The sequence below is a fragment of the Harpia harpyja genome, chromosome 7 (assembly GCF_026419915.1).
Source record: "Harpia harpyja isolate bHarHar1 chromosome 7, bHarHar1 primary haplotype, whole genome shotgun sequence".
NCBI lineage: Eukaryota > Metazoa > Chordata > Aves > Accipitriformes > Accipitridae > Harpia > Harpia harpyja.
Genome location: NC_068946.1, coordinates 54,961,346 through 54,976,376, shown reverse-complemented (window position 1 = coordinate 54,976,376; position 15,031 = coordinate 54,961,346). Strand labels below are relative to the sequence as shown.

Here is a 15,031-nt window from a genome sequence, read left to right as displayed (position 1 = left end):
ACACATGAAATTTTTCTCTCTGATTTCCAGGAAAGGCTTTTACTCAGACATCTGATTTATTACTTAAAAAACAAAACCAAAACCCAACAAAAAAACCCCCGCAAACAAAAAACCCACCCCAAGCCCCCAACATCTTTCTTGTTTGTTTTTGCTGTGCATTAAGGAATGAGGGATTTAACACTTGCCATGATATTTCATAAAATCAGAGCTCTAAAAAAATCTTTTTTGGCAAGTATCAAACCCACAACTGAAAAGCCTATAATAAAAAAATATGGAGTAATTGGTAATCATTTACTAGTACTGCATGTTGGCTTTGTTACGGAAATGATATTTTCAGTGTGAATATTTCAACACAAATGCCTCTCGCTAGCACGTTTCCTGTGGATGCATTAAGAGACACTATATTTAAGGACACCAGGTGAGAAAACTGTTGACTTACATGAGCTTTTCCAGTTTCATTTCTCTTTCCTGGTCCTCAATTTTTAATTTATCGTAATCAGCACTCAGTTTCTCTTGTTCCAGTTGCAGCTTCTGATTCATACTAGAATGAGAAAGAAAAAGTCAGTACAGCTTAGTCCTGAACCCCATAAACAAGGGTGGGTAAATCTCCATAAACAAAATGGGGTTAGACACAGAAAATAAAGCTGTAACTCGCTACTGAAAAATTCTGAAGAAATTAAGCATAAAGAATATTTTAAAATATTGGAGAATTAAATTCAGTGGCTTGCTTCCTTTATCTAAAAGGACACAAACTGTTCTTGCAATCTTTCTGTCCCACTTCCCAATGCTTCTCATTCCTCCATTATTAGTCTTTGGTCACACAATAAATATGATGAAAGAATGAACACTACATCAGGATTGCCTAGATTTTATGAACACTGACAAAAAGAAGAGTACAGGAGCAAAGAACTCTGTTTTTTAAGTGCTGAAGTATCTGATTAACAGAGTTACCTTGCTGTGTCAGGAAGAAATATTAAGTGTATGAAAATGGGACACGTTCGAGTCCCCTAGACTCTCAGAAAGTCTGTGGCAGGACTAATTGCTATAAGAGGCCCTCAAAACCTCTATCTTTTAAACTCTGTTCTCCTCCAAGCTTCTCTTACCTACTGACCTGCAGGTGTAACATTACTCTTTCTTTTTCCTCTCTATAATTTTATGGACTTGTTAAAGTTCCACAATAAAGCACTAGGTACTATAATCCACCCTGCAAAATAATTAGAGGTTTGGCTGTTGCATGTACAGACACTACTTTCTCTAAGACACCGAAAAACATAGACATCAATTAAAACTAACAAAACCAACCCCAAAACATCCCCACAGCGTCACAGAACAGGCCAGGAACAGAGAAAGTAATGGAGTGAGTGAACATACTCTCTGATTTCATCAATTATTTTCTGCTTCTCTTCAATTTCATCCCTCAGCCTGGACAGCTGCTTCTGGTGGGCTTCCCTGTGACTCTCCATCTGCTGCTCCAGTGCCTTCTGCAGAGTGCAAAAACCAGAGAAATCAAGTAACACACGGCTAAGCTTCCTTCTTATGTGCCAGCTAAATCAACCTATCTTTCTGGATTTGAATGAAGCTTATCAAATCACGTTAATTCAGGAATCTGCCTGGTATATCTTTCTATGACTACAAAACTGTGCAACTACTCATCCAAGCATTCAATGCAGACAGTTTTTAGCAACAGATGTACACCAATTTCTACTCATTTTCTTGCAAAAACTACCGCATGTGAAAGCCGGGGCCTTAGCATATCAAGTGTCAAGAATGACACTGTTTTTACCAGCCCTATTATTTCACCTGTTTATTCACCAGGAAAATATGTGTACAGCTACACCTGTGACAGAAGTAAAACCCAAAACACCCTCCCCCTCCCTGAGAATTGTTTATCCACAGCCCTGTTATTTAAATTCTAGGATTAGATATATCTCAAGTAGTAAGAAAAACTCAGTGCATCTCTTTAGATTGCTAATAAAAGATTTGCATTTTTCTTCCAACTGTAAGGCATAACTGTACAACTGTTTTAATAACTTTAACTTTTTATAATGGAAGTGAAAGTTCTGAAGTTGACAAACCTCTATCACTATACTTGTAAAATTGTATTTTTCCTTTTCCGCAATTTACAACCCCATCAGAAACATAACTCACACGTTATTGCCTAACACTTCTTCGCATTCCAAAGGAAGAAGAAAATACCAGAAAACAGGTTTAGATTTCATTATTATTTCTAGGAAATAGTCAGAATTCTTGCCAAATTATTTGGGAAAGTTGCCTCTTCTTTTATAAAATTTTTAGTACCTTAATTATATTAACCCCAGTAGCCTGATTCACTACTCAGCAAACTGACTTTCAGCAGAGTTCCATCGGCAAAAAATTAGAGTAACTTAGAGGTGAATCAATATCATTTTTCAATCATATATAACAAAATTGTTCTCAACTATGGACGCGATATACTGGGTCTTATATCTTGGCTCTCCGTTTGTGTGATTTGAGGAACCCAGGCATCTCCAATTCAGCAAACACAGTCCAATGAACCTCTCTACTCTTTGAAGTTGGCTCAGCTTACAAACTGGTCTCAGAAGACGCGCTCACCTCAGATGTTCAGACTATAACTTACTTTTTTCCATCATCCGGTCAACAACCTCAATGCTAGCAAGTTCTCTAATTTCACATTGCAAAGGTTGCTCAATTACAGGTTTTCTAATAGAGGCCAGCAATTCTGACAGAGGCTGGAAGTGTTTTCTAAAAGCATACAACGTGTACAGGAAGACAAAATTACACCCTAATTATCAGCTTAACGAACGATCTCACTGAGACATGCCCTCTAAAATTGCAGCACGCCATACTACCTTCATCTCCTCAGCATCCTGAAGCCGGGTCAGATGCTCCTTCTCCTTATCCTTGAAACTCACTTCATGCATTTTTTCTGTTTAAAGTTGGAGAGAGTTGAGTATTAACCGTGCAGTTCCAGGACGTGCTACGTCCAGCCATTTAAAAAAAAACCAAAACCAAAAACCCAGTTCCTCATTTTGCAGGGGGCATCAGGATCAGGGGAGACGGCTTAGGAGGGGCAGAAACAGCCATGGTTTGCAGTACCCAAGCTGTGACCACGCTGCCCAAACCCCCTTTTCATTTACTAACAGGCCACATTCTGTTTTCAGCCCACCCAGCACCTTTCCAACCTACCCTTGTCTCTTTTCACTTTCTGCTGGGAAATGCTGCCTCTAGAACCAGGTCATTTCTTATGAGGGGGGTAGGAAGATTAGGAGATAGAATAAAAATTCTATTCTAAAAATGCAGGAAATGTTAAAAAAAAATAAGTCTTGTCACCACTTGCTGCTCCCAGAGTCAGAGAAGATTCCTTGTGCAGAAATCCGGAATAAAGTTTAGGCTACTAGGTCACATTGTAATTTTATATAAACCAGGAGCTTAGCAATGCTACAAGAACTGCTTTTGATACACATTTTCCACATTAAATCAGAAGGGGAAAAAACAGCAATTCTTAAAAGGAAGTCAGCTGGATCCTATATAGGAGCTAGGAAAGACGCACCTTTTACTTGACCCTAAGGGAAGCAGCTTTATTTTGAATGGGGCAGGGCACTTGCCAGAGGGACAACTGAAATTAGACATATATCCAAGAATTTTACAGAATACAGATATAGCAAGATCGATTGGTGCTCTATGGCTAAAGTATTTGTTGGGGTTTTTTTTTATTTCTCACATCATTAAGGCACAAGGTGAAGCTTGTCATAAAGTTTTTGATTCTTTTGAAAAATTAAGTTTCTCTGTATTTTGTGAATGGACCAGGCTGAAAGGGATAATTCTGGTTTTATCTGAAGCGTAATGTACTACAAGGAAGTGCAATGTGTTAAATATTCTGCGTCACAATTTTATGTCTTCACTGCAAAATACTAAGCGGATAATAAAACATTGTAGGACTACTGTACATAGAATACTTCAGCCCATACTGAATTTTCTAAGGTATAGTTGGTAAAAGAAATAATGACCACAAGACCCAGTGTTGTACCTTGAGCCCGTAACTTCGCAAGTTCTTCATTGAGAGAGTCCTGTGACTCTTCCAGCTGCCTTCTCTTCTGCTCCATATTTTGCATGTAGTCTGTAAGGGACTTGATCTTTGCTTCGTGCTTTAAAGACAAGGGGAATAGCAATGAGATGTGAGTACCACAGCTTGTTACCTAGGACTTCAGGTACTGTCCTACATAAAGGAGGAAAAATAGAAAGCTCTCCATATCCAGAGCTGACGGCTAGGAGAAAATACAGCAAAAGATCTGAGAAGGAGCTAACAGATCAAAACAGACCGCATTTTTAAAGGTCACACTTAGTAGCCCAAGACATATACTGAACAGCACAGGTAGTAATTCCAAAACGTCATTGGAAGCTCATGACTTGGTGTTAAACAAACAGCAGCAGCTTTCTAAAACCAGCTGAACACTAGGCTTCTGAGGTGGCTTCCTGGAAGAAGCTCAGATCGCCTTTCCGCAGGCATCCTGATGACTTGCTTCTTGCTAACATCCTTTTGAACTAGAAGGGCTTATGTTTAAATAGCAAATAGTGAAGAACATAATGAAAACATCAAAAATCGAATTAAAATTTTCTAATTTTGTGATAAAATTAAGATACTCTCTGGGAATTATTACATCCTATTAATAAGGCCACTGAAGCACTTGTGGTTCACTGTTCTTAAAGTTGACCTTGGCAAAGAGGGGTTGAGACCTCTGGCTTGGTGCAACTGTAAAGATCAGACTTAAAGAGGAGTAATCCTTAGCAGGAACTAAAATAGTTCAGACCCTCCTGGCACCGAGGTCTCAAGGAAGGAAGAGCACATGCCCAAGTTACATGCTTTGGGCAGTAAGTCCTCCAATAGATTCCTAAACCTGACAAGAAATTTCGCCAACTCCCAGCTTGGCTCCAGATGTCCTGGCCCCAAAATGGAGACTCTTGGCATGGCACGCAGCAGTGATGCACCATTTTATGGATCAGCTTAACACCGTAACGGTGTAGCCCTGTGATACGGCATTGCCATTGGTAGTAACAGGCCACCAGCTTTGGACTGAGTTTGCAAGGCCTCAGGACTGAGGCTTGCCAGGCTTGATCTCTCTGAGCTCTTCCTGACCTGCCTTGCAGGTTTTCTTTTTTTTTTTTTACTTGGTAGCTTTATAGATAAGGTCCACTTGCCCATTAACAAGATTTTGAGCATACCACCACCTGTCTTCTTCCCAGTTTTAAACACAGACAGGCCTCAATATGCACTTAGATGTAGAACCTCCAAAACGTCAAGGCACGGTGATCACCTGCGAAAGAGTATTTCTGCTTGGTTTCTTCCCCACGTGAACATACAGTACTTGGATAAAACTCTCAAATCCTAAATCTCCAGTCTCCTGTCTGCAAACAGGTACCGAGGACAACAGTTAGGCCATGCTTGTGACAAGCTCTGAGCATTGAAGCTCGCTGTGATTCCAGTGTGATGACAGTGTAAGGGGACGAACACCATCCCCACAGAGGCAGGCAGGCTGCCTCCCGCTCAATCCTTCACCGGCTCGGCGTCAGCCAACACCAGGGCTGAAAGAGGCTGTCCCACCGCCCACGGCCGAGACCTTCATTCCCAGCACTGCGTTCCTGCTCCTCTCCTGCCAGCAGAAGTACGCATACAAGCTGCTTTGCCAGTCAAGCCTTAATCTGCTTTACTAATGCAAGTTCCCAAGGAAAGGGAGCAGCACAGGTTGTCAGGATGACTTCCTTCAGTGGCCGTGCCAGCCCAGGGTCTACTTTAAGACAGGATGAAAAGTATCGTTTTTACTTAATGTTTTTGGACAGGCAATACCCCCAGGACTCCAGCCTCCCTGTAATACTAAGAAGCACGCTTCCAGCTACAGCTTTATTAAGTAAGACTTAATAAAGACGTTCTGCTGCAGGACAAGAGGCTATCCGTGCCCCAGGTTTTCTTAGACTAACCGGTAGCAAATGAAATACAACAAACTGTATCATCTCCTCCCCTTCACATGTCCATTTCAAAGCAGTTGAGCATGTCAAAGCAGTTAGCCCCCTCTCCTGCAGCAGGCTGCAGCAAGCATCACTGCTTGTAACTGCCACCCACTGTGGAGCTCTCCTACCATCTGGATTTCTATCTTACACAGTAATGTTTTCCATAACGTATTATTTTATATATTGTTGCCTAGTTATCTTGGTAGTGTACCAACAGACCAGATATGGGGGGGCTCTCTGAATGTTTTGCTAGTGAACCATACAATCACTGCTTCCTTTCTCAGGTTGCTTTTAAAGGGAAGGTACAAGACACAAATTCTTGCTGAGGAAATCACTCCGAGGAGGATTTTCAGTATTATGCCATTTTGAGATCTACAGCAGGACAGGATCTTGCCACAGAACATGCTGAAAGACAGTGAGAGGGAGGAATGGGAGAAGAGAGAAAAAACAACAAAACAGACAAGAGAAACAGCAGCATTCTGCTCCCTTAAGTCTCATTTCTCACTCCTAGCACACACATTTCATGAGGAAGGAGGGTGAGAAAGTCACCAAACTCTGCTGCAAAGGGACAAGGGAGGAACAAACGTACTTGTGAAATGAGGAGCTGGCAAGCTGCAAGCTCCCTCTCGCTGGCGTTCATCTTCCTGTTGGAGTCTATCTGGGCGCTCTCCAGCTGCTTGCTGCGGTTCACCAGAGACTTCACCTCGGACTTCATCTTGCTGATGTAAAGCCGTGCCATGGTGAACTCCTCCTCAATCACCCCGTTCACATCTGCTAACTAAACACACAGAAGATTGTCATCTTGAAGGTGTGGTTCTTACAGGTAAATCGACGCAAAGCAGTCTTCCTGCTGTGAAACTCTTGTCTAGAGCTAGGAAGCCTCTGTGAAAGCACAGCGGTCCTTAAGGAGTACCCACAGACCTTCAGGTCACCTTTAAACATGTTGTACCACTCTGTTTCTTACGGTCTTCACTGATAAGCCTCAAAAGTGAGAAATTAAGACTTGAGCTCACTGTGTGCTTCATCAATTTAGTGGTTCAACATCTAAAGTAATCAAGCCCACCATCATGACAAGAGCATATTTTGGAGAAAACTTCTCATGTCACTAGCACAGGAAATCTTCCTTCTTTCAAACTGCTAAAAGCTGAAGAGCATTTTCAAAGTACTCCTTAAAGAAGTCTCCTCTTGAAGGGTTGTGCTTCTTCAATAAGGAGCTGTGAGACAGACATGGGTTTGGAAATCTCACCTGTCAAGAGAAAAGTAATTGCTCTCATCTCTACATATTAGTATAATTCTATTTATACATCATTTCTTTCCCTGGCTTAACATAGTGCCTTTTATTTGTATGTCTTCCTCTTAATCATTTTTCTTCAACTACTTAATTCATATGACCCACTGACGAGCTGTGAAGGTTCTCCTTGAGCGAGCATATGGCTAGCAACTTCATCTGCTTTTTGCTTTTACCCAGCACCACCAAAGGGAAGGTAACATACGCTGTATCTTCTCCCAACAGCCTAAAAAACGCAACCGCTTCCAAAACTCTCAGTCTGGTCCGAAATTAGACACACTTTGAGAAGATACTAATTGCCAACAAATTTAAAATTATTCTTTTAAAAGCTTCTCAATCTGGCCTTATTTACACTGACAGCTGTCCCGTAAAATGCTGACAACTTAGTTACTATAAAAATTTGTACCAAACAGCCTCTGCCTCCATTTTCAAAGATTTCCTCTTACAGTTCCTATTACAACGGCCACCAGAGGTTGCTGTAACATCTAGCAAAGTCTGGTCTTGTGGTCCTGGCATCTGCATAACCACATCAGACAACAGGGATCCTGTCCTCTGCAGTAAGAGCAGGCTGGAGCATCTGTTGACCTAAGGGGGCTTTAGCAGGATATCAACAACTCTCAGAGTCAACTCAAAGCACTCCAGCCACACATACTCGCTTTTAGCTTTGAATGTTCAGGAAAGCTCATTGCTCAAAAACTGAGAAGTGAACTAAAAGCAAGAAAATGGAGTGCATTGCAAGGAATTTACAAACATCTTGAAAATTAATTTCTTATCCAGTTTTAGCAATTGCTCTTTTCCACGTGGTTTTAAATGGACAGAGAAGATGGCATTAACATCACCAGGAAGATTTTTCAGGCCATGAAAAGTTTCCATTAGAGATGTGCCATTTAGCAATGACCGTACAAATATCTTCTGAATGACTTAGCATTTTGCTCATCTACAACAGAAGTGTGACAAAGTGAGTAGCTACCTCCTCTACTGTATCTGTAAACCCGAGAGCCAGACAGAAGGCAAATTTCAAAGAAAACCTTGCCAAAATTCGCACTATCTCCAGGTACGTTCAAATACCAAGGTTTCTGCCACTTCAATCACCGTCACTCCCATTCTTACCTTCTTACTTCAGAGGAAAATGATCCCCTGCAATTTTTCCTCTATAAAGGTCATTAGTCAATACACAAAAGTTAAGCTGGTCTTACTGTCATGTAATTATTTGTGTGGTATCTAGCACAAATTTACCAGTGCTGGAAATCGGTAGTTTTAAAGCATCTTGTATTCAGAAACACATACGAAAGCGTGGGCTCTTTGATGAAGCCAGCCACTGTTGAAAGGTAATAAACACCAGAATGCAGAAAACACAATTTCTGTGCAGATCTTTTCATTCGGGTGCCCTGGACAGTCATCAGTACAAACCTCTGGCTTTGAGAACTGTTCACCTTCAGCTACACAACAGTTTTAGGACAAACTTCAAACAAAAAGGTAGCCACCCAGAAGTCAAATCTCACCAATAAAGATTCTTCAGATTCTGGGAATACTGGGTCATGCCAGCTAACGAAGGAGTAGGGCTACATGTGTATTGTTTTGGGGGAAACTCAGTCCCCCCCATTAATAAATGCATCAACAAACAGATGGGCTGCATTAGTCTGGCCGCAAACCCTGAGCTGGGAATAAAAGTGGTAATTGTGTGCACAGACACTGGCCATCTCTGACCCAGACAAAGATCTCTTCAGTATTTTACTCTCTGCTTTAGCCAGGATTTAAACGGCAGTGTCCTGGGAGAAGGACCGCTGTATCACACACGTTCCGTGGCAAGTATTTTTATATTGCAGAAGGTGTGGCGAGGCAAGCAATAAAGATAGCCAACTTACTGTTTTAACATCGTTAGTACCAATGATTCCTCCAATCTCTCCCAGGTCCTTAAGCAGCAAGTTCAAGATTTCTGTAGCTCTCTTCTTCTGATGATTACTGAGCTCCTGCAACTGGCCCAGCTCCCTCTGGGTCGCTGTCAGGGCACTCTGAAAAGGTATAAAAGCAGAAGTTACCCTCCCCTCCGCAAATTGGGCACCAGTTCCTCTGCGATATCTAGGTTACACAGTGTTGTCTTGTATTTTCCTGAACATCTCTACCGGCACAATGTACTGACACGTGCAATTCCACCTTGCCAAAATCCACTTTCACAACTCACTTGCTAACGAAGCTACTTTAGATCTATTAAATGTAGTAAATCCAGTAAGAATCCTATTTGCATAATACATGTCAAAGAAGGTTAATCACAGAGAAACAGGTATAGAAGGATATAAAATTCAATTTTTTCAAATGGATTTCATAGTAATCTGTTTTACTGAAGTCTTCCGTGAAACAGACCTGTTAACAATAGCTTCCTCAGCTTGTGCAATGAATTAAGGAACAAGGATGTAGTAAGCTAGTAAGCCAATCTTGATTTTTCTCAGATCAGATTTTTTCCGTGAGATCAGTACACATCAGCTGAAAAAGCTGATTTTTTTTCTGATTCCTTCCTTGAGATCCCCTGACTCTACATAAAATCCCTGCTCCAAAGCAGAGAGTCCAGAGAAACACAGAATGCTGCAATTTGCATAAAGCAGATTTTCACATCTTTCTTGGCATAATACAGTTCTTAAATAACCAAAACACAGAATGGCCAGTTCTCACATTCAGTTCAGTTGCAGCTATGGCGTGCAAAATACAGAGGTTGCAAGAGAGCCACAATCTGCCGTCAGCTTCCATAGAGCAGTTTCTGAATAACCTTAATTTTATCGTTTAATTAAGATAGAAGAGAAAGAGTAGCATCGGCAAATACGGATCTTTTAACAGCTTCCTGGCCATTCCAATTTTTAAACTGCCTAACAACATACTTGGCAGCAGTATCTGAAAGATTCCTGAAATGGCATAGGCTAGCAGTTATCTGGGAACCCCTATGGAAATCTTTAGGGGAGGTGCAGAGTTAGGGGATGAGGAGGGAACCAGAACTATAAACCGCTTGCTCTTACACTCTTCTGCGCCAGCTCGTCAGCCAGCTGCTCGTTGGCCCTTGTTTTGTCCTCTACTTCTTGGGATTTCTGGTCATAATTGACAGCTAATTCTTCCAGGGCTTGAAGGACCTCTTTCACTTCATCTTTCGCTGCTTCGTTCTCAATCTGAAGACGGGTCAGCTCCTCCTGAATCTTCTCATAATCTCTCCTAGTGGAGGCCAAAAGCTGGAAACCAGATATCACAGAAGCGTTAAGTCACCCAAGAACTCATTTAAAAGACAACACTGAAAAAGGTAAAAACAAAGAAAGAAAGAAAGTGTGAGCATGCAAGCATGTGTGCAAGAGAGAGAAAGCAGGAGAGAAGAAATCCTGCTATTCTACCAGAAACAGCATCAGTTTCAGCATAAATGTATTTGAAGAAAGCAAAAAAGGCTCTGAACTTCAATGAAAAGAAAAATCTTAATCAAGTCCTATTATGACAGAAGACTGAGGCAGAGAAACTTATTTTAAATAGTATCATAGCTCCAAATAAATTTTCTGCCCTCAATCCAATGCTGCAGCTAGGACCAAAAAATACCACAAAGTAAAATGTTTAAACACAGACTCACAACTTTGAACTGAACCAAGTAAAAGGTCTCTCTGAGGCAGTCTCAAAGATCTTGTGGCATTAGAGAAATATTTTGATAAGCAAACCTATGATGATTATTCTTAGCTATCATCTGAAGCATGATGCTGAAGACAGATTAGCTGCTCATATTTGCTGAGGCAAAATATTAACTAAAGAAGAAAATACAGACTTCACACATACTAGTGAGTATTTCCAATTTGTAAAATGTGTTAAATTTACTCTTTGCATGCTACTGAGGGAGATGCTGAAGTTTCAGTGACAGTGCTGATTGTAAGAGGTCAGTTGCATGGTCCTCTCCCTTGCCCTTGCATCACTCCATCTTCATTCGGATGTTAAAGTCTCAAAAATTCAGCTATTGGGTTCTTAGCACGAAACCAGACTCAACAGCAGTCATATACTGCAGAACGATGTGAAAATAAATAAAAGGTGCCACCTAACATTTATTGATGATATTGTACTTTTGAGAATAACAACAAAATCTGGACTTAACATTGCATAAAAACATAAAATATAGAGCAGTAACACATAAAAGTACCGCATGAGATACAAGAATGCATTCATGCTCATCCTAACAGAAAAGTTTGGACGTTCATTCACAGAACTCACTTATTTCCAAGCCTTCCTATGTATGGATTAGTATAATAATACTGTACTGCAGCTTTCTTGGACAGTAGAAAAAATCTGCACTACTGAAGTGTGCTGGGTGGACTTCTCCTGCCCTGTCCCACCACTGCCCACCGGCTCCCAGGCCACGAAGAAGTTGCGTGTGAGACCCCAAGCAAAACAGAAACATCTCTCTAAAACGGACCACCTAAAAGGAGAATGTCAGAGAAGACATTGCTTTTTTTGGCTCAGAGTGCTAATGGAAAATAGGAAACCAACCAGGCAGCTTCAGATACTGGCATGTGCCCAAAGTGGCGAAGAGAGGATTCAGATGTAAGGGAAATTTATCTCACTGGTAATGCTGCAGCCTCAGAAGTGCACTCACGTTATGGAAAAACCCACTGAATTGCCAAAGCCAGATGGCATGTAAATATTTAAACAACAAAATAGCTTAAAATAATCTTTCTACTAAACACAGATGGAACTATTATTTACATTTACTTAAGAAATTTTCTGTGTGAATATTACTGTGAATTCAAGTAAAGGGAAGTCTTATATATCACCTAAAGCATAAACACAGCTCCCCAGAAGATTATTGTTGATACAATGTGGGAAAATATAGCAAGATTTTTAAAGGCTATTAATAACACATTATACCGATCAGTTGTAAACAAAGGGAAGGAGACAATGGCTGCAGCACTTCACGTATCTGTTCACAGCACGCGAGATGCAAGGGTGGAAGATTCAGAATCCCCCCCAAAACACACACCCCAAGAAAGAGCCAGTGGTGAAAAGGTACCAAAAGATACCAATATCAGCATAACGCCATCTGTGGCAGGCCTTAGATTTATAATTAACCTGCTAGCTTAATCAAGCAGAAAAAAGTACTCTGGTTAATTAGGAGGAAGCAGAGTGAGGCAGCTGCTCTGCAGCTAATATATCATGGAGCTAATCACAGCTCTAAGAGAGAACAGGTACATCGCTCCTGCTGCGCAGGTGAAGCTTACATGTGGAAGACAAAATCTTGAAAAATTCAGTTGCCTTAAAGAAGAAAACAAAAATATCACATTAGCTCGCAAAGGTAAGAAATGGACAAGCTTATCAGATGAACCAGCTAAACCTTCTGAACAAGTGGTGCAACACCAGCTGCAAAGATTTCAGTAAGTCAGCAAAGCTAGAGTAAAACACGTGCAAAAAATGGGAAAAAGTGGTCTGTAAGGCAAGGAATAGAGGCCACTGAAAACTTGATTCATCTTCCAGATGTAATATTGATTGTGGAACACAAAGAGGGTGGAGAATAAGCCAGTGTACAGCATGTTCCCAAATATCTAACACAAAGAAAGGAATGCACTTCACTCAGAAAATAAGACAAAAGAAAAACCATGAAGGAAAAAAAAAGCTTTAGATGAGAACACTGATGTAAAAAAGATGGGAGAAGTGAGATGGTGTAAATAACACACATCAGAAAATAATGTTGCTAACAATGCATAAAATTCTGTTACATTTGTATAGCCACGGACGTGGGTAGCACACAATACAGAGTAATCAAAAGAAAGTTGTGGCAAGTGAGTGAAGAGCTTCATCATGTAGTAAAATAAAGCTGGTAACTCCTGCAGTGAAGATAAGTCCCCAAAGGTGGCAGGTAAGTCAAGAGTGACAAGTAACAGACATTTTCATACCTTGTTCTCTCCCTGTTAAGGAGCTAAACCTTCGAAACCCTTTCTGAGGGCTGGGATAAGGATTGAGACATGGACAGAATAATTTTTCTGTGACAAGAGAGGTTTCACACCCCAAAAAAGCAGCCAGCATAATGCTGTACTCCAACTGAAGTGGCTCGGGCAGCTGGGAGAGGTACGCTCCTAGAGAATCACTGCGGTGTTTCGTGTAAACAGAGACCAACATTTCGGAACACTAATGATGGGTGAACTCCCACACCAAGATTATATTCTTGGTCTGAATGGTCCTTCTCCAGTTTCCCCCAGTTTGAAAACCAGCATAAAACCATCCTGTAAGAAATATCAGAGCAACACTTGGGGAACTTGATGATTTGGTAGCATTGCCAGATTTTGCATCTTCAAAACCTCTCGTAAACAAGTGACGGATAAGGAAATGACCTGACTGTAAATTTAGTGATCATATTCCCTATCTTAAAAACAAAACCTGTTCATGTTACGGACAGAAACAATGAAATAAAGTGTTTAAAGCAAGCAATCCAAGATTTTAAAGCAAATCCGTGGCAGCACCAATAATCAATTTTTCAGTCTCACCAATTTCTCTCAGTACTGTCTCTGATTGCCAAAATAATGAACATCAGTAATTTATTACCAGGAGTAATTTTTATACTGTCAAACTAGGAAATCTGTAACTACCTGCAGTCCATAGTGTCTGGATACCTGAAAGGATACAGACATATTGAAAAACAGGTTTGAAGTGAAAAATACTGGCCACGCTCCTACCTTGGTATCCCCAGCATCACTTCCCAGCAGGATGGTATGCTATTATAAGGAGTTATCAAGGCTTCATGCTCTTCTGAGGATATTATGAAATTTGAAGTTTAAGCTTAGCTGTCACACAGGTTTCTCTTACCTATTGAATTTTAGCCAGTTAATATGAACAACTTTGACAGAATCACTAAACAAGGCGCTAATAAGCAAAATGTAAGGGGTTTTTAATTTGTTGGTTGGGATTTTTTTTTTTAGTTTTTTTACCTCCTCTTGATCCAACATTTGTTGCTTTAGTTTTTCAGCCAACTGGCTCTGCTGGTTGATTTCATCATCCTGCAATGAAATAGGGTTGGAGATTTTTAATTTCTTTCCACAGTTCTCGTTTGGCCACTTTTTTTTCCCCTTTCTAGAAAAGAAGTAAGAATAATGCCATAGCAAACCTTGTGCACGTTTGAGTGGTATGAGAGGGAGAATAATATACATACACAGAGCTATACAGTAAAAGCAATGCATACATGCAGTTGTCTCCAGTATATACCTAAGCAAAGGTGTCCCTGCTGGTAAACAAGACACTGATGTGGTCAGAGTTGCACGTTATAACTTGCAGGAGACTTTGCCAACATATGTGATGTTTTATAGATGTACAAATACATACACCCCCTCTCTCTCTCTCACTCTGTCCCCAAATTTCAGCTGAAGAGACATCATTAGAGACAGATTTATTAAACAACTACAATTTACAGCTAGCTCTGAACTGCATTAATGAAAGAGGAAGCTCAAATCACAGAACTTGGACCCCTCAACTGCAGAATTTGTATTTTCCCACTCCATCACAGCCCTTGAAGAAAATACTGCCAGGTAATGCACAGACAGGCATCCAATTTTACTGGCATTTCAATTTCCTTGTTAAGACAGCATCCTCACGGGTCGGAACTGATCTTAAATACAGAAGAGAAATGACGATGGACTCCACTGTACGAGTCCTTCCTCCAAGACGCCACAGGAGGCACACCAAGCACAGGCCCTGACCAAGTCCCCCTCTGTTCTTGTGATGGATGTCCTTCTCTAAAGGAACTCA

At 40.8% G+C, this 15,031-nt stretch overlaps 1 protein-coding gene across 4 annotated transcripts in view; it reads right to left on the bottom strand.

Annotated features, from left to right (window-relative positions):
- The window catches only part of KIF5C (kinesin family member 5C), a 90,441-nt gene that overhangs the window by 16,728 nt on the left and 58,682 nt on the right, over positions 1-15,031 (bottom strand). For all 4 annotated transcript variants that reach the window (XM_052792824.1, XM_052792823.1, XM_052792826.1 and 1 more), the window contains 8 exons: positions 14,218-14,286; positions 10,297-10,503; positions 9,157-9,303; positions 6,593-6,781; positions 4,028-4,145; positions 2,850-2,926; positions 1,372-1,481; positions 440-541 (listed from right to left, as the gene is read on the bottom strand). In XM_052792824.1, the coding sequence (XP_052648784.1) occupies positions 440-541; positions 1,372-1,481; positions 2,850-2,926; positions 4,028-4,145; positions 6,593-6,781; positions 9,157-9,303; positions 10,297-10,503; positions 14,218-14,286 (1,019 nt within the window). The remainder of the gene's footprint in view (positions 1-439; positions 542-1,371; positions 1,482-2,849; positions 2,927-4,027; positions 4,146-6,592; positions 6,782-9,156; positions 9,304-10,296; positions 10,504-14,217; positions 14,287-15,031) is intronic.